The sequence below is a fragment of the Myotis yumanensis genome, unplaced genomic scaffold, assembly GCF_028538775.1.
Source record: "Myotis yumanensis isolate MYYU_CA2020_CCGP unplaced genomic scaffold, mMyoYum1.0.hap1 SCAF_3, whole genome shotgun sequence".
Classification (NCBI taxonomy): Eukaryota; Metazoa; Chordata; class Mammalia; order Chiroptera; family Vespertilionidae; genus Myotis; species Myotis yumanensis.
The window spans coordinates 99,192,452-99,218,475 of NW_027223754.1; the positions used below are offsets into that span (position 1 = coordinate 99,192,452).

The window sequence follows — 26,024 nt, forward strand, 5'->3', positions numbered from 1 at the left end:
ATTTAAAAAATATCTGGCAGTCATTTTAGGTCATTTTAATACTGCTGTGAAGGGTTTGGATAAAGGTCATTTTCAATGATTGTGCTTGTTAAATAAATTTGAAAGGTTTCACAAAGGGAATCTTGCTTTTCAGTGTGCTGTCAAAAATTTCCTCTTAGCACTTCTGGGAATACAAAGTAAAAATGTAGTTTTTTCTGCCTGAAAGGCAATATATTTTATATTTTCCTTTTCTTTGTTTATTTTCTTCTCATAATTCTGTTTATTCCCACAACTGAGCACAAAGGTTTCATTTTGTCAGAAATTAGATCCATCACTTTGACAGCTTGTGAAAACCCCTACACACTAGTATTTCTCCAAACATTTTGAAAGCATAGGTTTTTTGCTATAACTTATTAAAAAGCATTGCTTTTTATCCCAAGCAATTCCCCTTCTAGTGTAACCTTGGTTCACAGTTTGCTCCCACTCTGACTACAGCTGGCCTTTGCTGTTCACAGTTGAAAAGTGAAATCAATGCTTGGCCTAACAAAATGCAGATGAAAGCCATTCTGATCATATATAGTCATTTCCTGTAACTTTATCAGCCTTCAGTTACTTATGTGATCTCTGAAAATCATGGTTTACTCAAGTAAACCTAGTCCTAACTTCTGTGTTGAGATGTGTTGTCTTCAAGGAAAATAATACGTTTTTAAAGCCATAGGCATTATAAATAGCTAGCTCACCATTATAGTTTGCTAAAACAATTATTGCTTTTGTTCCCTGAAGGAAATATTACATCTCTAACCAAATAATTTATCATTTAATTCTAGAAACTTATACTCTAAGCAAAAATGTATACTCTAAAGAAGCTCCTTTATTCTTATTGCTAACACAATTTAAGATTCTGAAACAAAGAATGCTAAAATGCCTCAATCCAAATTATCATTGATCTGATATTTTTCTTAAATATTTATTTGAACAAGATTGGAAGGAAAGCCGTAATGTTGTAGCTGAATACTTCAGAGGTTACAGAACTACAATGACTTTGATAAAAAACAGCCTTTTCTCCTTCCTATTTTAAATTGTTCCTACTTTGATTATAAGCATTTATTATAATTATCAAGAGATTGGGCTGTTGTTACAGAGTCCTTGTAATGGAACCATTTACAAGGAATATAATGGCAGTTTATTGGATTCTGAAAAAGAAAACAGCACAGATAAAGTGGTTCTTTCTGCTAAATGGTTAGACTGCTAGCTAAATATACCACTAATATTATTATTCTGTCTTACTTCATTTGCTTTAGTAGGTTTTGTGACTAAGGGCACAATTTTTCCTAGTAAATAACCTGTCTTCTTATTTTATCTATGGCTTATGTCTTTTGTGGGGTTCCTGCATACATAAATGTGTGTTTGTTTTCTGCAAGAAGGACCAATAAGTAGCCCTCAATACTCTTTGATATATTCTCTTTGTTTTAGAATTTACATTTATACAATACTTTTCCTAATATAGCTTTTTAATATTAACTTGTATTTTGATTTTTTAAACTTATTGGCATATAAGATAAATCCATTTGTATATGACTTCTGAGTCACATGTTCTTATTTTTCTAGTTGCAGTAAAATAGTCCTAGTGAAATAAATATCCAGGAAGTTAGCCGCCTTCAGACCTATTCAGTGCTAATATATTTTCTCCCAGAATCAATACAGTTGGCACTCAGGATAAATGTATTTTGGCTCTTTCCTGATTCCTCAAAGGTAAAATATGATCCTTAACAGTGCTCTTGTGTATGTGTGTGTGTGTGTGTTTTGTGTGTGTGTGTTTTGAGACTTTTATCCATTTTCAGACACAAAAAAATGAAACACACAATATTTTGAAAGATACTAAATTCTATAAAGTAGATTTTTCGGTCCTTTCCCAGACTAGCAACTAATGGAATTTCAATGTTTGTTAAAATACTAGCATAAACAAACAACTGGGGAATCCATGCCTGCAGATTAGGCACTAACTGCTAACCTATCAGAAGTCCCAGGATGGGTAGAAGACTAAAGTTCAGAAAAATTGGTTCTTGTGAAATGGGGGACTGCTGTGGGAAGGCAGTGCTATTTTAGAACTTATAAACGTGCTGCTAGGTATCCTAAGCATATCTTTAGAAAATTATTTTGCTTTTTATCAAACTAGCAAAGAAGTACCACTTTTTAAATCTCAGATTTTAGATCTTTGAAGAATTTTAAATCATATTATCTCTACATTTTTATATCCCATGTTATCAATGTTCATCTTGCTGTTTTGTTAATATTGTTGCTATATATTATAGCATGGAGTAGGAGCAATGGTTTTATTCCTAAAACTTACCTGAAAATGCTTAAATTATTTGTCATCTACCATAAGAAAGCTTTACATGTAGCTTGAAGGTTTCTAGAAATAATAACTAAGTGTAAGGGTGTTTCTAACTTTTTCTTCATTACTGAGTTTTATGTATGTTGTATATATTTGAGAATTTGAAATTGCAATTGTATGCCAGTTAACATAGGTATAAAAAGAGTGTTAAAAAAAAGGAGAGGCATAATTTAGAAAGACTTTTTGAATAATGAGGATAATTAAAAATGCATAAATTCATTATAAATTCTACAAATTTACCCTGTTTTATTATTTAGCTCCATATCAATTTAATACTAATCTTTGCTTATAAGAATACTAGAGGCCCAATGCACAAAATTTGTTCATGGGTAGGGTCCCTAGGCCTGGCCGGCGATCAGGGCCGATCTGTGGGGCGACTGTCAGGGTGATCGGGGGGCCCCCACTGGCACCAATCTTGGCCAGCCTGGCACCACCCACTCAATGGACCCACTCCCCGCCACCTTGGCTGGCCTGGGGCCTGTGGGCTAGGGACAGCTCCTGCATTGAACGTCTGCCCCCTAGTGGTCAGTGTGCATCATAGCGACCGGTCCTTCCACCAGTCGTTCCTCCATTCTGTCAATTTGCATATTAGGCTTTTATTATATAGGATGATATATGTATGTGTATGTATGCTAAAGGTTTTATATACGTTTATTTTGATAAATAAGAATTGTAGGTGCATAGTGTACATATACAGAATTGTGAAAATGTGGAAAATGAAGGGATTTCAAGAGGGATATTTCTGTTTTCCCCATAATTCTTGAAAACTACACTTGAAATATTCAGAAGAGTGAAATCAAGAAATGTAAGCCCTAGCCCCCCAGTAGCTCAGTTGGTTAGAGCTTTGTTCTGATAAGCCAAGGTTGCAGTTTCAATCCCCAATCAACCAATAAATGCATAAATAAATGGAACAACAAATCTCTCTCTCTCTCTCTCTCCCTTCCTCTCTCTAAAGTCAATAAATAAAGATTAAAAAACAAAATAAATTTTCACATATTAGTTTAAGAGTTTATTGTCAGTGCTTGTTAAATTTGTCCATCAGGAAGTAGGTTCTTATTAAATCTTCAGGTAAAATCACTTATGTTAATTTGGTAAATTAATTTTCTCTGAAACTGAATTTAGTTTTTCCTCAGATCTCAAATATGCATATAACATATAATGCCACTTTTGTTAATATGACTCTAGTCAATGTTGATGCTAGAATCTGTACAGTGGCAGTCCTTTTGGTAAAGAGGCAACACACACCCTGTTTCGCCTAGATTTTGTATAAAAAATCAGTAAAAGTAAACTTTTCTATAAAACCTTATTTATATTTTATATGCAATATTTTTGTTAACCTTATTTAGAGAAACTTTAGCAGTCTAATATGATTATGATGTCGTCACCAATGAAAATGAGAGCACACAAAAGTTTTTGTATTTATTTGCTAGGACCAGAATATGGCAACTGACTAATATTATTGGAAAATAAAATAAATTAATGAAACTTTGCATTCACTTAAGCATTTTTGTAAACTGGGAATAAGCATTTCACTACTAGAATTTGTTACAGGTCTCTAATCCTTTTAAAAGTTCTAAAAAACAGCCCTGGCTGGTGTGGCTCAGTTGGTTGAGCATGTTCTACTGTACTGAGTGATTGTAGGTTACATTACTGGTGCCCTGGGTTGCAGGCTTGATCTCCAGTAGGGGGCATGTGGGAGGTGGCTGATAGATGTTTCTCTCATCTTTGTCTCTCTCTCTTTCTCTCTCTCTCTCTCACTCTCTCTCTCTTCCTCTCTGGGAGGGTGGGTGGAAGGGAGATAATCAACCAAAGACTTTGTATGCATAAATGCATAACCCATGGACACAAACAATAGGGTGCTGGAGGCCTGAGGTGGGGGAGGGGGAGGTGGGGCAGGCTGGAAGGGGTTAATAGGGGAAAAAAGGGAGACATATGTAATACTTTCAACAATAAAGAATCCTATGTAATAAAGAGCTAATACACTAATTAAACCGGAAGGCGGAATGACCTTCTGAATGACCAGTGGGCAGGGGGCAGGGCCGCAGGGCCATGAGGCTTCCAGGATTGTGAGGGCTGGACAGTCGGGGCTGCAAGGGCTGAGCCCCTTGCATGAATTTCGTGCATCGGGCCTCTAGTCCTATATAAAAAAAGCCTAATATGCTAAGTGTCTGACCATTTTTGCAACCATTTGACCAGTCGCTATAAAGCTCACTGACCACCAGGGGCAGACTCTCCAACCAGTAGGTTAGCTTGCTGCTGGGGTCTGGCCGATTGGGACTGGGCAAGATTGGCCAGACATGCCCTGGAGCCCTCCCACAGTCCTTCCCCCGCTGACCAACCTCCCAGAGTCCCTCCCCAGCTGGCTGGCCCTGATTAGCCCTGATCGGGACTGGGTGAGAAGGGCTGGACACACCCTGGAGCCCTCCCTGGCCCCAGTCATGCACCAGTGGGGTCCCTTGGCCTGGCCTGCACCCTCTCACAATCTGGGACCCCTTGGGGGATGTCAGAGAGCCAGTTTTGACCCAAAACCCACAGGCCAGGCTGAATCCATACACCAGGCCTCTAGTTATTAAATAAATAAATAAATGTTCTGAAAATCATAAATTCTTTTCATGTGCTTGTGGAAAACATAGCTAATGACAAAACTTAACTTAAACCAATATGTGGCTATTTGTTGTCTTTACTTATCCCACTTAGTGTGATACATTGTTTGCAGAAATATTAATTTATTTAATTGTGAATTACCCCAATTCTACTGTGAGTCACACATAATACAAAATATCTGCACCATACTGCTTTTCTAACATCTGAAAAAATTATTGTTTGAAGCATGTTCCATCCTAAGGGTTTTAGATAAGAACCATACTAACAATGAAGAAAACAGATCAAGTTGCCAGGAGACCTGGAGAGATCAGAAGTGAATAAGATAAGTGTTTGGGTAGGTGGGACTTTCTTTTCCCTAGATGATTTAAAATTAAGGATGGTAATCTTGCCCAGAACCAAAGCTGTTTTGAGACACAGAAGATAAAGTAGAGTTAGCAGTATTCAGAAGGGAGGTCCAAATAAGGTACATTATCCTTGTAAATGACCTTCCAGGTTACCATAGCTGAACATTCCATTGGAAATTATTTTCTGTTATAATTTTATCTGTTGGATCCTAGAGCTAACACACCTCTAGCCAGCTGGAATGTCTAGCTGAGTCCCATCCAGTAATTAAAATCCACCTTCCTTCTGAGGAGCTACTCTTTAAACATTACTAGACTAGCCCTACTGCCATGACTGATTTGTTTCAACTTGTCTTTAATCCATGTAATTTGTAAAATTTTCCTAAACCTGAAGAATAGTAATTGCAGTGGATAATGGAGCCCTGTTCAGTAGCTTCGAGAGTTAACCTGGAGCAGTAGTGGAAGCTTTCTCCCAAAACTCCCTTTTTGCACATAAGATTTTGAAAATTCTCCTTATAGCCTACTAAACTTAAAATTGAAGAGTTCACAATAAATTTTACTTTCATCCTAGCTGAAGTGAATTATAAATGCAATACTCCAAAATTAGGATAATTATGTGTTATAGAATAGTATAGTAAATGATAATCAGGTTTCATTATCAAACTTCTAAACTAATATCTTTTAATAAACTTTATTTTACATTTTTTGTTTGATAAAAGTTGAAATTCAAAGCATCATTGGAACACTGATTTATTTCAGAAATTTTTCTGATTATCATATTTAGGTCACTTAAATTTAGAGATGCTTTTTATTTAGTTAGCTTCAATTTTCAAGCATTTTTGGAAAATTCAAGTACTTCTGAAATACTCTTTTTCTTATTTGAAATCCTATATAATAAAGAGGTAATATGCAAATTGACTGTCACACCATCACAAGACGGAGGCACTAACAGTGGGGGTGGGGCCGGCTGCTCCGCTTGCCTGCCGCCAGAGTCTCCTCAGCCCCGCTGGGGGCCTTGAATCCTCCTGCACCCCCCACTGACAGTTCGCCCAGGCTCCTCCAACAAGCTCCCCATCCCTCTCTTCCTCCCTCCCCCAAAGCTGAAGCCTGACTGTGGTGTCCAACAAATTGGAAGTTATAACTCATGTTGTTGAGAGTATCCTCCATTCCTCAACCAGGGCCGGCTGCTTGGAGGGCCTGCCACCAGAATCCCCTCAGCCCCACTGTGGGCCTTGGGTCCTCCTGCACCCCCCACTGACTAAGACTCAAGCCAGCTGCAGATGGCGGCAGCCACTGCCCAGGGCCCGCCCGAGGTGCAGGCAAGCCTCAGATGGTGGCTGCCCAGCCGTCCAGGGCCGGCCTGAGGCTCAGATAACCAGGGCCGTCTGAGGCTTGCGCTGCCAGCAGTGGAAGCAGCAGAGGTGTGATGGGGGTGTCGCCTTCCCCTGATTGCCGGGTCGCTTCCTGCCCCTGAGGGCTCCCGGACTGTGAGAGGGGGCAGGCCAGGCTGAGGGACCCCCCCTCCAGTGCATGAATTTTCATGCACCGGGCCTCTAGTTTTTATATAAAACTACTACCAATGGTATACTGATTTGCAACAATGAAGTAACTGAAACACTGAGACAATTGGAAATATGATTTCGGTCTCTTTTTCCAAGTTAAAGGAAATTACACAAATACCTTGTTTAATCTTGAATTCTGCTTGCCTTTCATTTAGATCTGTTTTTGATTATGCACAGCAAACTTAGACTCAAGTTATGCTCCTATAAGAGAAGTCTTTCTAATGGGCTTATTTTTCCCTGTAGTTATTTGTTAAACAATGGAACTACTACATTTGCTGCCAGTTTTGTCTTAGAGACCACGAACCCATTGTAGGTATCCTATTATAATACTAGAGGCCTGATGCATGAAATTCGTGCAAGAGTAGGCCTTCTTTCCCCTGGCTGCCGGCACCGGCTTCCCTCTGGCACCCGGGACCCGGGCTTCCCTCACAGCCCCGGCTTCATCAGGAAGGTCGTCCAGTCTAATTAGCATATTATGCTTTTATTTTATAGATGCAACATTCAAGGTAACTAAGGCTTACCTTCCTGTTTGAACTATTTTACTTTGCAGTAACAGATATACTTTGAAAAGTAATTGAAAATTATGCAATTTAGCATAAGCATATTCCTCACAGTTAAGTAATTCTTTTTCTGTGTGATTTCTTACAATGATCAATTCTGAAGTCTTGTGGGGAAGAATTTTTAATTATAATTTCTAAAAATATATAAGCCTATTCACCACAATAGTAATTATTAAGATGAAAGAATAGTCTAACTCCTTTAAGTAGGATAATTACTGTATGGAATTAGATGTTTCACAAGTAATTTTACAATTTTCTTAATTAAGATTAAAGTAATTATTTTTGCCTTAAGATTGCTTTAAATTGAGAGTATAGCACTACTGGAAGTGAAAAAATTAGTGCTCATAAGCTCTAAAAAGCTTTGTATGCTATTGTCAAAAACAAATAAAAAAACTTTAAAAATAAAAAAGGTTGAGTCAGAAGAATACTTAGTTAAAGATGCAAAGGCAATGAGTGAAAATTCAATTCAACGTTTACTAATCATATGGGTAACAGAGAGCTCATTGAATAAACGTTTTGGGTTTTTTTTGAAACTTTCTTTTTCTTCTCCAGCCCTGCCTTAGTTGTTCATTAGTTGTTCATAATGTTGGAGCCACTTTTTTTAACAGACCATTAATAAAGTGATAAAGTATAACAATTTCTTCCTTAAACTGTTTCACCATTAAAACCTTTCTATTACTCCAACCACATCTTTTCTGGAGGGTCATACCTGGTAAACTCTTATAGGAAAACAGCAGGTGCTGCTCTAGTGAGATGGCTCCTTCTCCTCCTATAGAACAGACTCTGCTGCTCTGTCTGGATACTCAACTTATAATTTTGTTCTACTTTTATTTGAGATTCAGAATTTATAAACATTGTAAATAAATATACTGTGAGAAAAAAATTGAGCCAATTTCCTGTACCACAGACTTAAAATTGCTGCTCTTGTGTGTTACAGTAACATACAGAACCTAACCAGATGCTTATTTTTTTTATTTATCATTTTCACCTTGAAAACTATCCTTTGAAGACTATAAAGCCTCTTTTTTTCTTACAGTACCAGAAAACCAGATGATAGGGAGTGGGGCATCCAAGAGCAAATGGAGTCAACAAAATATTTTTTGTCCTCAGAAAACTGCTTTCCCTGAAGAAAAGAAAATGAAAAGAAAATTAAATAATCAAATAAACTTTCCATCATTCTTAACAGGAAACTAACGCCCCTCCCCCCCATACACACTACATTTAAAAAAAAGTAATATAAGTTCTCCAATATGATTAATTATTTTAACATCAGAATAAAGATTTTTACTTGAATGATTTTATCTGCTCTTTATCAAATAGGCTTCCATCAACCTCCAAATGTACAGTATAAATATGCCCCTCTTTAAAATTAATGTATAACATTAACATGGTTTTTCAAAACTCATTGTGGAATAAACTTAGAGTTTTCTTTTGTAGAATATTTTTTTTATTTTCCAGTTGTGTGACTAAGATTATATTATCATACTTTAACCAAATTATATTACCTTTTCCTTTATCTGATTAAAAAAAAAAAAAAAGTAGCCCAGTAGGCGTGGGTCAGTGGTTGAGCGTCAACCTAGAAACCAGGTGGTTTCAAATTGATGCCCGCCAGGGCATAGGCCTGGCTTTCGGGCTCAATCCCCAGTGGGATGAGCAGGAGGCAACCGATCAATGATACTCTCTCATCATTGATGTTTCTATCTCTCTCTCCCTCTCCTTTCCTCTCTGAAATCAGTAAAAATATATTAATTTGAAAAAAAAGTAAATTAGGAGCAAAAGTGATACAAAGAAGTACAATAGATTGTCACTGCATGACATAATTTAGGGAAAAAGGAAGGCAGACACTACAAATGGAGTCATGTAGAGAGCAGCAATGTAAGCAAAACTTTCCTGCAGACCCATTGGATAGTTTTTGTTATCAAAAACAAGTTAACCACTTAATAGTGCAGTCATGCTTTACCACATAAATTCAGTTTCTCCCTTAGCTTATGAAGGTGATCCGTTCTAGGGAGAGGAAGGGCATTACTTTCAAGAAAATGGAGTGCATTTCCATGAATCTAAAATGTAATTAAAAGTAAGTTCATGGAGAAAAATTATGATTTCCTGAACTCTATATATGCTAAAATAACACCAAGTTTCATTTAATGAACACCATTACATCAATAATAACATTATGATACAACTTACCTGGGAACCTTTTCTTTATTATTTATTGGCTGTTTACCTACTCTTTCCCAGCAATTATAGGCTGTACTTTTAAAACTACATTCATGAACAAAACACACATATGATCTCAATGTTTCTATAATTCAGTCATGAAAGGCAAAAACAAGGCTATAAAGACATGATAGATAGGTAGGTAGATAGATAATGTACATATGTTATCCCATTCACCCTCCTAGTTGACATTATTAAAGGTAGTGTATGAGATTATAACAGCTACAAACTAGCAAATGCAAGCAGAACTTCCGTGAAGTGCGACTGCCTTTACATCTGTGGAGATGAGAGGCCAGTGGTGCATGTATTTGACTACCTGACTTCTCTCCAAGTGCAGGAAATCTAAATTAGCCCTCCTTTATGAAAAGAAATGCTTGTTACCTAACCTATGGTATTAAATGAAACTCTCAGAGAAATCAAAATACAATGATGTAATAAGCATATCACAGAGTAAATTTTTTGATGTGCCTATAAATTATTAATGACAATCACATCTATAATTACTCTTAAAAACCTATGAGTAGTCTCTATGATTGCATTTTGTAGTATCTCACATGTTGCAGAAGAATTTAGCAAACTATATTTTATTATGCTGAAATGTTAAATAGAAAGATTGATAGAGGAACAGTTTAGTTATAGAGTCCATGGACATGCCCTGGAAGGTTTAGCTCAGTGGTTAGAGCATTGTCCCCCAGATTGAAGAGTCCAGGGTTTGATTTCTGGTCAAGGGCATGTACCTTGGTTGCAGTTGGATCCCTGGCCCTGGTTGGGAAGTATGTGGGAGGCAACCAATCAATTTGTGTCTCACATTGATGTCTCTCTCTCTCTCTCTCTCTCTGCCCCCTCCACCTCCCTCCCTTTCACTCTCTCTAAAAAATCAATGGGAAAACATATCCTCCAGTGAGGATTAAAAAAAAAAAAGAGTCCATGGACGTGTAATATTGATGAATTTCAGTGGGAAAACAGAGTAAGGAACATGTGATGATGATAAAAGGAAAGGAAATGCATGCTATCATTATACTGCTAAAATACATATGTCTTCACAGGATAAGTGCTCAGTAAATATCTTTTTGTATGGAAACATTGAAGGAAGGAGAGAAGAAAATAAAAGTTTGAAGAGAAAACAGAGTAATGATTTCCTAGATTGGTAACCTGGCACAGATGCCCAGTATAATAGTGTTGGGACATAAATCTTTTGTAAGCATATCATCCTGCCAACAGAAGAACATCTAATAATTCTTGACCTGCTGTGGCTTAACACAAACTTTCAGAAAATGGAGATGCTTGTGTTCTTTTTGATGCAGTTGTAAATGTATTGTTTTCTTAGTTTCTCTTTCTGATGTTCGTTTATTTCTTTTTAATACAACTCTTTGTATAGCTTTTTTTTAGTGGTTGCTCTAATTATCTATACTAATAAAAGGGTACTATGCTAATTAGGGCGGACCTCCATCCAGACAAAGCCACAGTGGCTGCGAGGCCCAAGGCTCAGGCAGCAGTGAGCTCAGGCAGCTGTGAGCCCTGGCGGCTGAGAAGGCCCAAGGCTCAGGCCTTGCAGCTACTGTGTCCAGCAGTGGCAGCAGCAGTGGGGTGATAGAAGCAGCGCCTTCCCTTGATCATCCCAGTGGGAGCAGGCCTAAGTCATCAGTAGGACATCCCTTGAGGGCTCCCAGACTGTGAGAGGGGGCAGGCTGGGCGGAGGGACCACCTCTCCAGTGCACGAATTTTTGTGCACTGGGCCTCTAGTCTATATATATATAAAAGCCTAAGCAACCGTTAGGACTGAACGACTGGAATGACCGGAACGACCGGTAGCTATGATGCACACTGACCACCACGGGTCAGATGCTCAACGCAGGAGTTGCCCCTGTTGGTCAGTGCACTCCCACAGCCAACCTCCCCTGGCCAGCCAACTTCCTGTGGTCCCCCCGGCTGGCAGGCTCCAATTGCCCAATCAGGGCTGGGCCCTGGGCTGGGATGGGGAACTGGGGGTGAGTGGCAGCAGACTTGGCCCCTTTCCCAGGGGGGCCAAGAGCCTGCTCCCTCCTCGGGGCTGGCAGCCAATCTCCAGCGCCCTGTCCCTCCCCCTGGCCAGCAGGCTCCAATTGGTGCCCACCCACGGCGGTGGCAGTGTGGCAGTGAGAGGAGGAGGAGGGGGGAGGCGGGAACCGCAACGGCAGTGTCTTTGTCCGGCATCTGTTCCTTCCATGCCCAGCCCAATGACCATCTCTCCTGACCCCGCCAGGGCCTGAAGGCCCTGGGCTAGGACGGGGAACTGGGAGTGGGTGGCAGTGGATGTGGCCCCTTTCCCAGGGGGGCCAAGGGCCTGCTCCCTCCTGGGGCCAGCGGCCAATCTCCCATGGTCCCTCCTCTGTTCATTCCCCCAGCTGGCAGGCCCCGATTGGCCTGGCCCCAATCAACCTGGCCCTGATCGGCCCTGATCGCTGGCCATAACTAGGGACCCCACCAGTGTATTATATATTACACTAGAGGCCTGGTGCATGAAATTCGTGCACGAGAGGGGGGTGTCCCTCAGCCTGGCCTGCACCCTCTCCAATCTGGGACTCCTTGGGGGATGTCCAACTGTCGGCAGTCAGACATCCCTCTCACAATCCAGGACTGCTGGCTCCTAACTTCTCGCCTGCCTGCCTGCCTGATTGCCCCAACTGCTCTGCCTGCCAGCCTGATCGCCCCCTAACCACTCCCCTGCTGATGTTATTGACACCTAACTGCTCCCCTGCCGGCCTGATATTGCCCCCAACTTCCCTCCACGGCTGGCCTGATCACCCACAACTGCCCTCCCCTGCCAGCCATCTTGTGGCAGCCATCTTGTGACAATGTGAGGGCGGCCATCTTGTGGTGTCCATCTTGTGATGACATGAGGGTGTCACGCGAGGGCGCAAGGACTACCTAAGCTTTTATTAGTATAGTGTTTCACAGTCTGTGGGTGGTGTCATTTACCAGTCCAAGTGAAGTATAAAAAATGTATCTTCCTTTACATCCCTTTAGCCTCTTTCATTTATATTTGTTAAATATTACCTCTGTATATACTTAGAACATCAGTGTTATACCTTTTGCTTCTATAGTAAAACATAAGAAAACTCAAGAGGAAAATGAAAGCTTATTATGTTTATTCATATTTTGCTTTCTTCCACCAGATGTTCCAATGTTCCTTCTTTTATTGCTTCCCTTATGTTTATAGGACTGCCTTTAGCCAATCTTTTAATCTAGCCCTGATGGTACCAAATATTTTCTTTTTCTTTATCTGAAAATATCTTCATTTCTCCTTTATTTCTGAAGGATATTTTCACCGGTTGTATTATTCTGGGTTGACAGTTCTTTTCTTGCAGTACATAATGAATACTTTGCCACTTCCTCTAGCCACCATAGCTTTTAGTGTGAAATGTGCTGTCATTCTAATTGTTTTACCTGTATAAGATAAATGTCATTTTTCTTTGGCTGTTTTTTTTTTTTTTAGTTTTTTCTTAGTTTTCAGAAGTTTAATTATGATGTGCATTGGCATGAATTTCCTTGAGTCTGTTATGTTTGGAGTTGTCAAATTCTTAAATCTGTATCTGTATGGTTTGGGGGGGGGCGATTTTTTTCCAAAAATTTGGGAAGTATTCATTCAAGCCGTTATTTCTTCTGGTACTATTTTAGCCCTGTTGTCTTTCTCATCACCTTCCAGGACTCCAATGACCCAAATGTTAGATGTTGTAATCAGTTTATATTGTGTTGCTCTCTTCAATTTTTCTTTTTTAGTCTATTTTCTCTCTGTTATTCAGACTGGATAATTTCTATTATTCTGTCTTTCAGTTAACTAATTCTTTTTTGGTCCCCTTCATTCCCCTGAGCTTTTTATTTGTTATTGTATGTGTCATTTATAACATTTCCATTTAGTAGCACTTTTACATCTTTTTTTTTCCAGAAACTTTTGGGTTTTTGCTATTTTTCTGTTCTTTTCATTGTTTCAAGCAAGTTCATAATTGTTCATGAAGCATTTTTATCATGGCTAGTTTAAAATTCTTGTCAGAAAATTCTAGCATTCCTGTCATCTCACCATTGGCATCTACTGATGAACCTCTTATATTCTATTTGAGATCATCCATATTCTTTGTATAAGTAATTTGGGATTGAACCTGGACATTTTCTGAGATATCTTTTATCTCATTTAAGCCTTCTGTTTTAGTTGGCTTACTCTGATGTTGTCCGTGAGGAGAAGTAGGAGTCACTACCTCTTCACTGCCAAGTGAAAGTAGAAATTTAGGTTTCCCACTTCTGCTCCATTGACATCCAAGGAGTGGGTGGCTCCCCATTACTGCCTGGCAGGATAGGAGTTCCAGTGACTCATCTGTTGTCCACTAGTGGGGGTGGCCCTATTGCTGTTGGTCAGTGGGGAGAGGGAAAGATGCCTCATTAGTGTTCAGTGGGGGTGGAATTCCAGGCTTTCCATGTGGCCTCCACTGGTTGCTTGAGGGTGGGGCACCTTGTTACCAGCCAGCAGAAATGAAAGTCCTGGATCCCTATTTGGTCTTCTATGATACCATCCCAGTAAGGATGCTAGGGCATCTTATTACACCTTTGTGAGCTTCACATCTAGACTTCCCATTCATCTTTTGTTAGTGTGAGTAGATGGGGGTCACAGTTTCTCTGTGGTGTTTGGCAAGAATACAGAAGTTGTCTAAAAATTTTCTGTCTAAAAATTTTCTTTCAGGGTCATTTGGCTAGAGAAAGAGGCTTTTGTTGGGGCCTTCATTTTTTTGGCGGGGGGCGGAGGGTGGCGAGGAAGAGGCCTGTACTACTTGGCTAATTGGTTGCTGACCTTTTTGCCTCAAGGTCTAGGATATATGAGATGAAAAGATTGCCCAGAAAACTTATCATTGTGTTGTTTCTTAAAGCTCCAAGGTACTTAGCCAGTCTGCTTCTGTTGTCCAGTCATGTTATGTTTGTTTTATATATAATGTCCATTGTTTTATATATAAAGTCCAAATTTTTTCAGTTGCACTTAATGAGAGGAATAGAAAAAAGTATATGGCTAAAATTGGAGAAAAATAGTAGATTTATGGTCTCTTCCAGTGAATTCATTTGCTTAATTTTAACATTCACTTAAGAAAAATCTTTATAGCAAGATTTATTACGGTTTTCCTTAAACCACTAGGATAAGTCTGTATTAGTAAGGATAGAAATTACCAATCTTAAATTAATAACAGAGTTACACTACTTGTAACAATTATTCATCAGGTAATCATTATTTTGACAAAAATTGAGTAATTATGATGATGATGTTTAGAAAAATAAATATATTAAAATATACTGCAAATGCTTATAATTTTAATGTTATTTGTATACTAGAGGCCTGATGCATGAAATTCATGTAAGAGTAGGCCTTCCTTCCCCAGGCTGAGGCACCAGCTTCCCTCTGGCACCCAGGACCCGGGCTTCCCTCACAGCCCCAGCTTTGTCCAGAAGGACGTCTGGTCTAATTAGCATATTATACTTTTATTATTATAGATTCCTTACATTATGGCTTTACAATTAAGTTATGGAAAACAAAATTATCTACACTAATAAAAGACAAAGATGCTAATTGACTGTACCTTTGCTATGCCCTAAGTCACGTCCACCAGCCAATCAGAGCGACTATATGCAAATTAACCCAACCAAGATGGCGGCCCACAGCCACAGAGCTGGAGCAAGGAGGAGGCTTGGTTGCCCGGGCGATAGAGGAAGCCAAGCTCCCCGCCAGCCCTGAGCTGGCTGAGGCCTCCGCTCATGGCAATAAAGTTTCAATTATAGAAGTTAAATAAATCCCAGATACCTGCTTCCAGCCAGCCTCCACTGGGAGCTTGGGTGGCTGGGGGTGATGGCCATCCTGCAAACAGCCATCAGCCCTTCACCCAGGCTGGCCACACCCTCATGGGGTGAGGGTCCCCTCTTGGGGGCTTAGCCAGCCTAAAAACGGCCCTCAGCCCCTTACCCAGACTGGCCAGGCACCCCAGGGGGGACCCCAAACTGAAGGGGCTGTATCCAGCCTGCAAACAGCCCTCAGCTCCTCATCCAGGCTGGCCAGGCACCCCAGGGGGGACCCTAACCTGAAGGAGCTGTGGCCAGCCTGCAAACAGCCATCAGCCCCTCACCCAGGCTGGCCAGGCACTCGTATATAATAAAAGGGTAATATGCAAATTGACCCTAACAGCAGAAAGACTCAGAATGACTGGTCACTATGACACACACTGACCACCAGGGGGCAGACGCTCAATGCAGGAGCTGTGCCCTGGTGGTCAGTGCGCTCCCACAGGGGGAGTTCTGCTCAGCCACACGCCAGGCAGATGGCTGCCAGTACAGCGGTGGTGGTGGGAGCCTTTCCCACCTCCTCAGCAGCACTAAGGATGTCCGACTGCAGCTTAGGCCTGCTCCCCGCTGGCAAGTGGACATCCCCCAAGGGCTCCTGGGCTGCCAGAGGGATGTCTGACTGCCAGCTTAGGCCCGATCCCCCAGGGAGCGGGCCTAAGCCAGCAGGTGGTCATCCCCCGAGGGGTCCCAGATTGCAAGAGGGCACAGGCCGGGCTGAGGGGACCCCCCCCCCCCGAGTGCACAAATTTTTGTGCACCAGGCCTCTAGTATAGCTATAAAATCTGAAATGTTTTTCAAAAGTTAATTACTCCAAATACTATATAGAGAAAAACAGGCTTCTCAAGCAGTGCATTTATTATCAATTTGTATTGAAATTAAATTGGGGGGAAACTGATATGCATTGAACACAATTCAGTAGTTTCTGGCATATCAGATGGATTTTTAATACTGGTTTAGAGTGTAACACAGTTTAGACAATGTTACTCAATGATGGCAATGATTGTTAATGTTTTATATTAGCTGAAAGCTGTAAAATCGTCCAATGACTCTGTTAGCATTAGAATAATAATTTACCAAGACAATTACCACATACTGGAACTTTTGCAACCCTAATTCAGTATTATTAATAATGGATAAAATTGCTCTTTTCTCAGGTTGCAATGGGCAGCCAAGAATTATTTCAATGAATATTTCACCACATTATTTTAATCTTTGTTCCACCAAATCCAAGTGAGCAGTATTTTATAGTTCTTAATTCAGTCTACTGTGAAACCAAGGTCATTAAGTTGCACACTTTTTGTAGCGAGGTCTATCCTGTGATTTACAAGCCTTGTTAAAAATATTGCAAAATAATGCAAACTGACATTAATACTTGTAATTTGATGCTACATTTATTACTAAACTCCACATGATTAATGTTTTTTTAGGAGAAGGAAGAACATTAAAAAGAAAGCAGAGCTGAGTATTATAATGCTTAAATCAGAGAATGTTACTATTTTAAGTTTTGTTCATTTATAAACATGTATACAAACACAATTATAAATATCTCAAAATTTTCTTAATTTTCTAGTGAGATCAAAGAAATATTTAATTTTATAGAAAAAATGTTTTTCCAGTTATACATTATTAGTAATAGTATATTATTGTTTCTTTGTTTTCCCATTCTTAGCCAATTACATGATTTCTGGCGTTTGGATTACTGGGAAGATGATCTTCGTCGAAGGAGACGATTTGTTCGTAATGCATTTGGCTCCACTCATGCTGAAGCATTACTCAAGGCTGCAATAGAGTATGGTTAGTACCACTGTGACAACAATACATTTCTTGTTTGATAAGTCATTTTTTTCACAGGCATTAAAAATTCTCATGTCATAAGTCAAAATTATGTTCTGCTTTATCCTTCAGCATCATGTAGGCTACACTGAATAAACCAAATATTTCCCCCTCTGGATGTATTTTAGTTCCTTCAACTTCTAAGAGATTAGAAGACTCTACATACTTAGTTATTACCCAACATTCTTCTCATACAGCCTAGAACAAGAATATACTCACCTTCTTTTTCAGTGTCTTTTGAACTTTGGTGATCAGGACCCAAGGTGAAAACTTTTATACTGTTGGTAATCATATACTCAGACTTATATATATTTTACCTATATTTGTGTGTATGTTTGTTTATATATGTGTATATACACACATATGTATATTGTGTGAATACACATAAATACATGAAATATGTATACACATGTATACTTTACACACGTACAAAGTTGTATTTAAATGAAACAAATATCTTATTAATAATCTCATTACTAATGCTATTCTATTCTATTCTTTTTAGTAAAAATAAAATAAATCCTGCTACAAATATGCTCATTTAAGCCTCAATCTTCCAGTGGGTTGCAAATAAAGTTTGGGAAAGATTATCCCACATTGAAGATATTATCAACACATTACAGTAGAACTGTACCCTAAATTGTCCTTTATAGTATAATAAATAGTAAATATCAAAAAAAATTTTTAATTTAATAAAATTGCTGTTACTTTTGCCCTAGCGGGTGTGGCTCAGTTGGTTGGAGCCTTATCCCATGCACCTAAAGGTGGCAGGGTTGATTCCTGGTCAGGGCACATACCTGGGTTGTGGATTCTATGGGCAACTGATCAATGTTTCTCTGTCTCTTCCTCTGTTTCTCTCTCTAAAATTAAAAAAAAAATGCTGCTACTTTTCATTGCTATTTACTAGGAAGTATTCATAGGAGTATTTTGTCTATTTACACATTTTTAAATGCTCTTAGCAAGTTAAGTTTGATTGATCATATCAGAATTTTTTAAACTATATACACTTGGGAAAAAACTTAATGAATACTGTCCATATATTTTTATTATTAACTACCTTTGTTCTTAAAATTACTCATGTTTTTATGTTAATGTTCATTCATTTGAGAGTAATAAATTAGCCATTTGTTTTAAAATTTACCTTACTTTAATAACAACATTCATGTTCTTGATGGACTGAGTGGAGAAAATATTTAATTCTGGTAAAAAGAAAATGTGCAAAGCTTTTAAAATTTTTTGCTCAAATTGTATGTGAATTGCTATAACTTAGTAAGGCTCAAAATATAAATAAATAAATATGTGAGGATTTCATATGAAACTATTATACCTATGGTAGTAACTTTATATAGTAAAAGGAACTACAGGAAACAATATACTAGGAAAAATTATAATTGACCTGTTCTATAGGGGATTTCTTTAATGAACTCAGAAGATCACTTAAGGATTTTAGCACCTAAGGACTTAGTACCAACTTAAAAATGAAGTATTATTTTTGTGCTGTATAGAAGAGATTCTTAGAATTAGCTACTTAAAGTGCTTTATAATAGGAACTTAAAATCATTAAAACTTCACTTCATATAAACAAAAATTTAGAATTTTTGTCCAATTCACCTTGAATTCATGTCTTTGAAATGAGAAATATCTGCAGACGATTTATGGTAAAGGTTACACTAGAAGTAATATTATTAGTGATACTGATTTGCCAAATCTTTAATTATATAGAATTCGCAAAATATTCTACTACATTCAGTATTCTATGGGTTGCTTCAAAAAAAGGGTCTGTTAGGGGAAAAAAGCCCGTCTGGAGTGTCTCAGTTGGTTCAGCATCCTCCTGTGTACCAAAAGGTTCCCAGTCATGGCATGTACCTGGGTTGTGGGTTTGATCCCTAGTTGGGGAGCATAGGGAAGGCAAATGATCAATGCTTCTCTCTCTCTCTCTCTCTCTCTCTTCCTCCCTCTCTCCTCCCTCCCTCCTGCCTTCCCTTTCTCTCTCTCTAAGCATGTCCTTGGGTGACAATTTTTTTAAAAGGGGTCTATTAGGGACTTTTATAATAAGTATTCTGTTAGGGAAACATCTACACTAATAAAAGAGAAACATGCAAATTGGTGTCACTCCACTACACTCACCAGCCAATCGGATGAGTATGCAAATTAACCCAACAAAGATGGCAGTTAATTTGCATACGTAGGCACCCAGTGGCCTGGGTCCCGAGAACATAATCGGCACCCAAGTCACTCCGAGGTAGGCCCCGTGTGGGCCCTGAGCAGCCTAGGAAGGGCCTGAGCCAGGAGGCTCCTGGGCAGGAGTGGAGCCGGCCATTGGAGTTCCGGGGGGGGGAGATGGGGGCCCCCTGCCCAGGCCTGAAGCCTGGGCCAGAGGCGTCAGGCCTGGGCTGGGGGTGGAGACGGCAATCGGTGTGAACTACAGAGGAAACACCTTTTCTGACCGCTCATTGGCTAAGCTCCCTGTATGCCACTGGTAATATTCTTAGTAACTTGGGTAATAAGATCTAGGGTTTTTCACCACACTCCTGGAGAAAAAAAATGAAGGTCCGCTGCTGGAGGGCAAAATAACCTGCCCTAGCTGGTTTTGCTCAGTGGATAATGCCTTGGCCTGCTGACTGCAGGGTCTGGGTTCAATTCTGACCAAAGGCATGTACCTAGGTTGCAGGCTCCTCCTTGGCCAGGGCCCAAGTCAGGGCTCATACAGGAGGCAACCAATCAAAGTGTTCTTCTCACTTCAATGTTTATCTCTGTCTTTCCCTTTCTCTTCCACATTCTCTAAAAATCAATGGAAACATATCCTCAGGTGAGGATAAAATAAATAAATAAATAAAGAACTGTCATATCCTATGAAAGAGACATCTTGACAATGCCTAAAGAAAGTTGTCATTTTTTCATGGTGAAGGGACTGGAGTCCATGTTGATGAAAACACCTTGGTGGCTGCAGTGACTGGCAGTGGCTGCAGCAGCGGGATGATGGGGCTGGTGCCTTCCCCTGATTAGCCCGGTCTCCTCCCACAAAGGGAGGCCAGACTGTGGCTTAGGCCCGCTCCCCAAGGGGAGCAGGGAGCAGGCCTAAGCCGTCAGTAGGACATCCCCTGAGGGCTCACAGTATGTGAGAGGGGGCAGGCTGGGCTGAGGGACACCCCCCCCCCCTCAGTGCATGAATTTCGTGCACTGGGCCCCTAGTTTATTATAAAAGTGGATACTTTGTGTGTTTTTTTGTAAAATATCTCTAGTATTAAACCAATGTAAAAGCCTGTCAGAAACACATTTTAAAATATTTTACCTTAAAATCCTTTTTCAGACTTCTAGGCATATTTTAATATCATAGTAACTATTGTTAATGAACCTAAATTTTAAAATAATACTTATTTTGAAATAGATAAAAAATGTAGGTGATACTAAACATACTCTGTATGTAGTATAATTGTATTTTAAAATGCATATTGGTTTATGAATTTTAAATGCTGCATCATCTGCATTATCAGAACCTATTATCCCTCTTGAGTGTTGGGTTCTTTGATAAATGTAAAGAGGAATAAATTATTATTTTATTCATATTTAAAACAAAGACCACATGCATGCTATAAAATATTCAAGAAATCTACATTGTACTTAAGCCAGAATTACTCTGTGGTCATCCTCAGGTTTAAGATTGTCTAGTGGAAGACTAAAGAGAACTTATACTCCCAAAACCAATTCTAGAGCACGACTCTTCAATCTTCAGCATGGTTCACATCTACAGACTTTTGAAAGTAATAGAAAGTAGGGAGCCAAATATGGAGAAAGTGACTGGAAAATATTCCCTGAAGTGATCTATACATATAAACAGAAGAAAGAATTACAAACCACCAAGAGGAAAATGTATTGTACATTTTTTCAAACTCTGCCTTCTAACCTGTGTACAAAATATTTCTGCAAAAGAAATAGGAAATGTCAGTAATTACTACAAAGTACTTCATCTAATAAAAATAGATGTTGAACCCTGGCAGGTGTGGCTCAGGAATTGAGCAACTTCCATGCACCCAGAAAAAGGTCACTGGTTTCATTCCTGGTCAGGGAACATGCCCAGTAGGGAGTATGTAGGAGGCAGCCAATTAATGTTGCTCTCTGTCTCCCTCTTCCTTTTTCTCTCTCTCTAAAATTAATAAAAACACATTTTTAAAAACATAGATGTTGAAAAACTTATTTGAAGACTTTTTCTATACTTTAAAGAAAGCTTTTATATTCACATATTTTAAGAACATTCATATAAAAGTAAAGAAACTCAGCCCATCATCTGGCCCCTCTGCCTGCCATTAAACATGTAAATGTGTTTAAATATCTTTTTTTAAAATTTGTGTTTAAGTATCTTAAAGTCTGGCAGTGTGTTAGACTAACATCCAAATGATTGAATATTTCAGTTTGTGTAGACATAGGTAAAGGGTATAATTATAGCACAAACCTAAAAATTTTGGAAAAGCTTCAAGAACAAATTGAAATACAATTTATTTCTTCCTCTGTATTAAGTAATTACAGTATCTTAGTTTTCCTATAAATCTTATCTTGAAAATAGAAACTCAGCTGTAACCTTTGGTCAAAATATTTTTATATTAATCTATATTGTGGCAAAAATGTTTTAGAAACAAAAGAATATTTTATGAAGGAACTTTCAGTAGGCTACAAGTATTTGAAATACTGATCAAAGTTTTCAGAATTTTAAAATTGTACAAGCTGAGGGAATAACCTTAATTACTTAAGTAGGGATTATTTACATGGTCATCAAAGCAATCCCTGGTATTTGAACACTAATCGGGTCTATCTGTTCCTGTAGTACACTATGTTTTAAGAATGTGAGCCTATCCTATATAATAAAAGCCTAATATGCTAAGTGTTTGGTCGTCCGTTCAACCAATCAAAGCGTAATATGCTAATGATAGGCTGAGACCACTCAACCGCTTGCTATGATGTGCACTGACCACCAGGAGGCACACAGTCAATCGGTAGGTTAGCTTGCTGCTGGGGTCTGGCTGATCAGGACTGAGCGAGATGGGCGGACACACCCTGGAGCCCTCCTGCGGTCCCTCCCCGGCTGGCCAACCTCCCACATTCCTCCTTGGCCCTGATCGTGCACTGGTGGGGTCCCTCGGCCTGGCCTGCACCCTCTCGCAATCCAGGACCCCTCAGAGGATGTCAGAGAGCCGGTTTCGGCCCAATCCCACAGGCCAGGTCGAGGGACGCCACTGGTGCATGAATTGATGCACTGGGCCTCTAGTAGTAATATAATGTAACTGAGACTGAATTAGCAGACTTAATGTTTTATTAAAAATATTTTAATTATTTGATTTCTTACAATCAGTCAAATATTTTATTTTATTTTTATTTTTTTCCCTTTATTGAATCAGTCAAATATTTTAGATTAAATTATAGTTGGACTCTCATGTGATGGATGATGTAATTAGCCATAATTTGGATTTCTTAACATTCTCCTCAGGCAATTTATTTTGAGCCACAAAACAAATAGTTAAATTTCTTTTAAATGAGCAAATCACAATTGGATATATTTTCAAGGAAACATAAGGACAGTACTTTTATTTCATATTTACTTTGTAAAGCTTTTCTTTTGATTTCATTATTAGAACTTTTGGTTGACCTTTTTCAGTTGGAAAACATCCGTAACACTGATGGAGTTTTTCATGCTTCTTAGTAATACTAATGAGTTGAATAATTGATGAGGTTGTCATGTGCAAGAGATTTGGAGTGATTTGATATACTTTCAGTCTCTGGTGTTGAAATGAGATTAATAAAAATCTAGAGACGTGTAATTTTTTTCCTGGTGTTTAATGTCCTAGTGTTATATGTATTGACTGTGTTTTTTAGGTGTTTTCTAATAGCAAAACCTCATACAAGTGCAAATTTAATTGATTACCAAGAATTTATCAGACCACAACAATGGATGAATATAAGGAAAATATTTCAAAACTCATAAATTGGTCTTCTGACCTACAAGGAGTTTTTTTTTTCTTCAGGAAAGATTAGCTAGCAAGGAAATGATTGAAAAAGGAGGGTTTTGAATATTACATATTTGTATGTTTAAACAAAACCTGTACTAGTTAACTTTTAGTGCACTTCTGATGCTTACTGATTATGCTGTCAAAGAAAAGTACAAAATCTTAGTAAGTTTGCTCATCTTTGTTGATTGTCAATGATCATTTCAGATTCTTTCCCTTCCATAAAATTATAGTAGAACAATGTTTCATCAAAGCCTAAGGTGACAAGCTCCCCATGGCTGTGATCAAAGACAACATCTAAAATAGGTCTGATCAATGATCACAAAAGAGGACAGATTGCTTCAGCCAGAGGAAAAAATAACATGGAGCAAAGATGACAAAGTTAATCAGTTATTTCTTTGGCAATAAATAATAGGATATGCTGAGAACTGCAAATGAGAACATCCTTAGGTTCCTCAGAGATGCGCCTGCTCAACACCTGATTTATTTAAGCTTGTGAAGCCACCAAGATTTAACCTTGATGAATAAAAAGCAGCTCTGTAATGAATCTGGAATTAAATTAGTTTTGATGGTATATGTATGACTACTGTAATTTGTTACTTGGAGTCATCAAGAAATAAGAAAAGCACCCAGAATAAAAAAAATACTAATGCAATAATCCAGTTGTTGAAAAAGAAGCATTAAATTATCTGACTTCATATTTTTTTCTTATTTAGTTTTTAAAGAGTTTACAGTTCTATCTGAGAAAAGTGATTTTATTTTTTAACCCAATAACCTATTGTTTGTATTATGTAGAGACCCTAGCAAATGTCTTATTATTGGTCATTGATAAGTCCATTTTAGTTGGTGCATTATTAATTGACTCTCCATATCTATAATGAATAGATCATCTGATTATGGTTTAAATGATTTTTTGAAATGTTAATGGTGTAAATTTTGAAATGTTAATGGTGTAAATTTTTTAAAAGAGAGGGAGAGAAAGACAAGACAGCTTTTTTTGGTGCCAGTGTCACATATTTCATTTCATTACAGATGTCCCTCTTTTTTCCCCCCATGGTGCCCCTTCACCTGGTCCCCACCTCGCTCCTTCACCACCCTATTGTCTGTGTCTTTAGGTAAGATATTTGGTTAATCTCTTCCCTCCCTCTGCCCTTCCCTCTGAGATTCCTCAGTCTATTCCATGCCTCCATGCCTCTGATTCTATTTTATTCACCAGTTTATTTGTTCATTATATTTCTTGTTCATTTATTTTTATTTTAGATTTGATTGATAGACATGTATTTGTTGCCATTTTATTATTCATACTTTTTATCTCTTCTTCTTTTCCTCCTCCTCCTCCTCTTCCTTCTTCTTTTTCTTTCTTCTTCCACTTTTTAAAGAATACTCTTCAACATTTTGTGTAATGCTGGTTTATGGTGATGAACTCCTTTAACTTTTGCTTGTCTGTGAAGCTCTTTATCTGACCTTCAATTCTAAATGATAGTTTTTCTGGATAGAGTAATTTTGGTTGTAGGTCCTTACTTTTCATCACTTTTAATATTTCTTGCCATTCCCTTCTGGCCTACAAAGTCTCTGTTGAGAAATCAGCTAACAATCAAATGGGCACTCCCTGGTAGGTAACTAACTGATTTTTTCTTGCTGCTTTTAAGATTCTCTTTGTGTTTAATCTTTGGCATTTTAATTATGATGTGCTTGGTGTGGACCAATTTGGGTTCCCCTTTGTTTTAGGACTCTCTGCGCTTCCGATACTTGTGTATCTATTTCTTTCAGCAGGTAGGGGAAGTTTTCTGTCATTATTTCTTCAAATAGGTTTTCAATATCTTGCTCTCTCTCTTCTCTTTCTGGTACTCCCATAATTCAAATGTTGGTACACTTGAAGTTGTTACACTATCTTAATATTTTTGGATTCTTTTTTTTCTTTTTGCTCTTCTGATTGGCTGTTCTTTGCTTCCTCATATTACAAATTCTTGATTTGATTTTCAGAATCCTCTACTCTACTATTGAATCCTTATAAATTATTCTTTATTTCAGTTAGTGTATGCTTAATTTCTGACTGGTCCTTTTTCATGTCTTTGACATTCTCACTAAGATCCTTGAAAGTCCCATGAAAATCCTTGAGTAACCCTATAACCATGGTTTTGAACTCTGTATCCAGTAGTTTGCTTGCTTCCGTTTCTCTCATTTGTGACATGTTTCTTTGACTCCACATTTTGGCTGCTTCCTTGTGTTTGTTTCTATGTATTACATAGAGCTGCTATGTCTCCTGGAATTGGTAGAGTGGCCTTGTTTAATAGATGTCCTGTAGGGCCCAGTGGCTTAGTCTCCCCAGTCACCTGAAATGGGCACTCTAGATGTGCCCTTGTGTGGGCTGTGTGCACAGTCTTGTAGTTGAGCCTTGATTGCTGTTGGTGTCACTGGGAGGAATTGACCTCCAGGCCAATTGCCTGTGAGGACCAGCTGGTACTACAGTGGCAGAGCTGCTGTGCAGGAGACACCCCTATGGAGCACCACTTGCTTCAGTAGGGCTTTGGTGTCTCTTGTGGATGTGTAGAGTTGTAGTCTGCTATGTTTTGAAGCTGTCCACTGGTGTACTGGCTCTAGGGCCTCCAGGGAGGTGCAAAGTCAGCCACTGCCTGGGGCTACCCAGCAGAAGTTATAGAGGGATCTGCAGACTGCTATTTGCTATT

General features: G+C 38.8%; 1 protein-coding gene across 5 annotated transcripts in view; it reads left to right on the forward strand.

The window, feature by feature from the left end:
• Positions 1 to 26,024, forward strand: part of NBEA (neurobeachin) — a 975,192-nt gene that overhangs the window by 573,864 nt on the left and 375,304 nt on the right. For all 5 annotated transcript variants that reach the window (XM_070409180.1, XM_070409183.1, XM_070409179.1 and 2 more), the window contains one exon: positions 17,178 to 17,302. In XM_070409180.1, the coding sequence (XP_070265281.1) occupies positions 17,178 to 17,302 (125 nt within the window). The remainder of the gene's footprint in view (positions 1 to 17,177; positions 17,303 to 26,024) is intronic.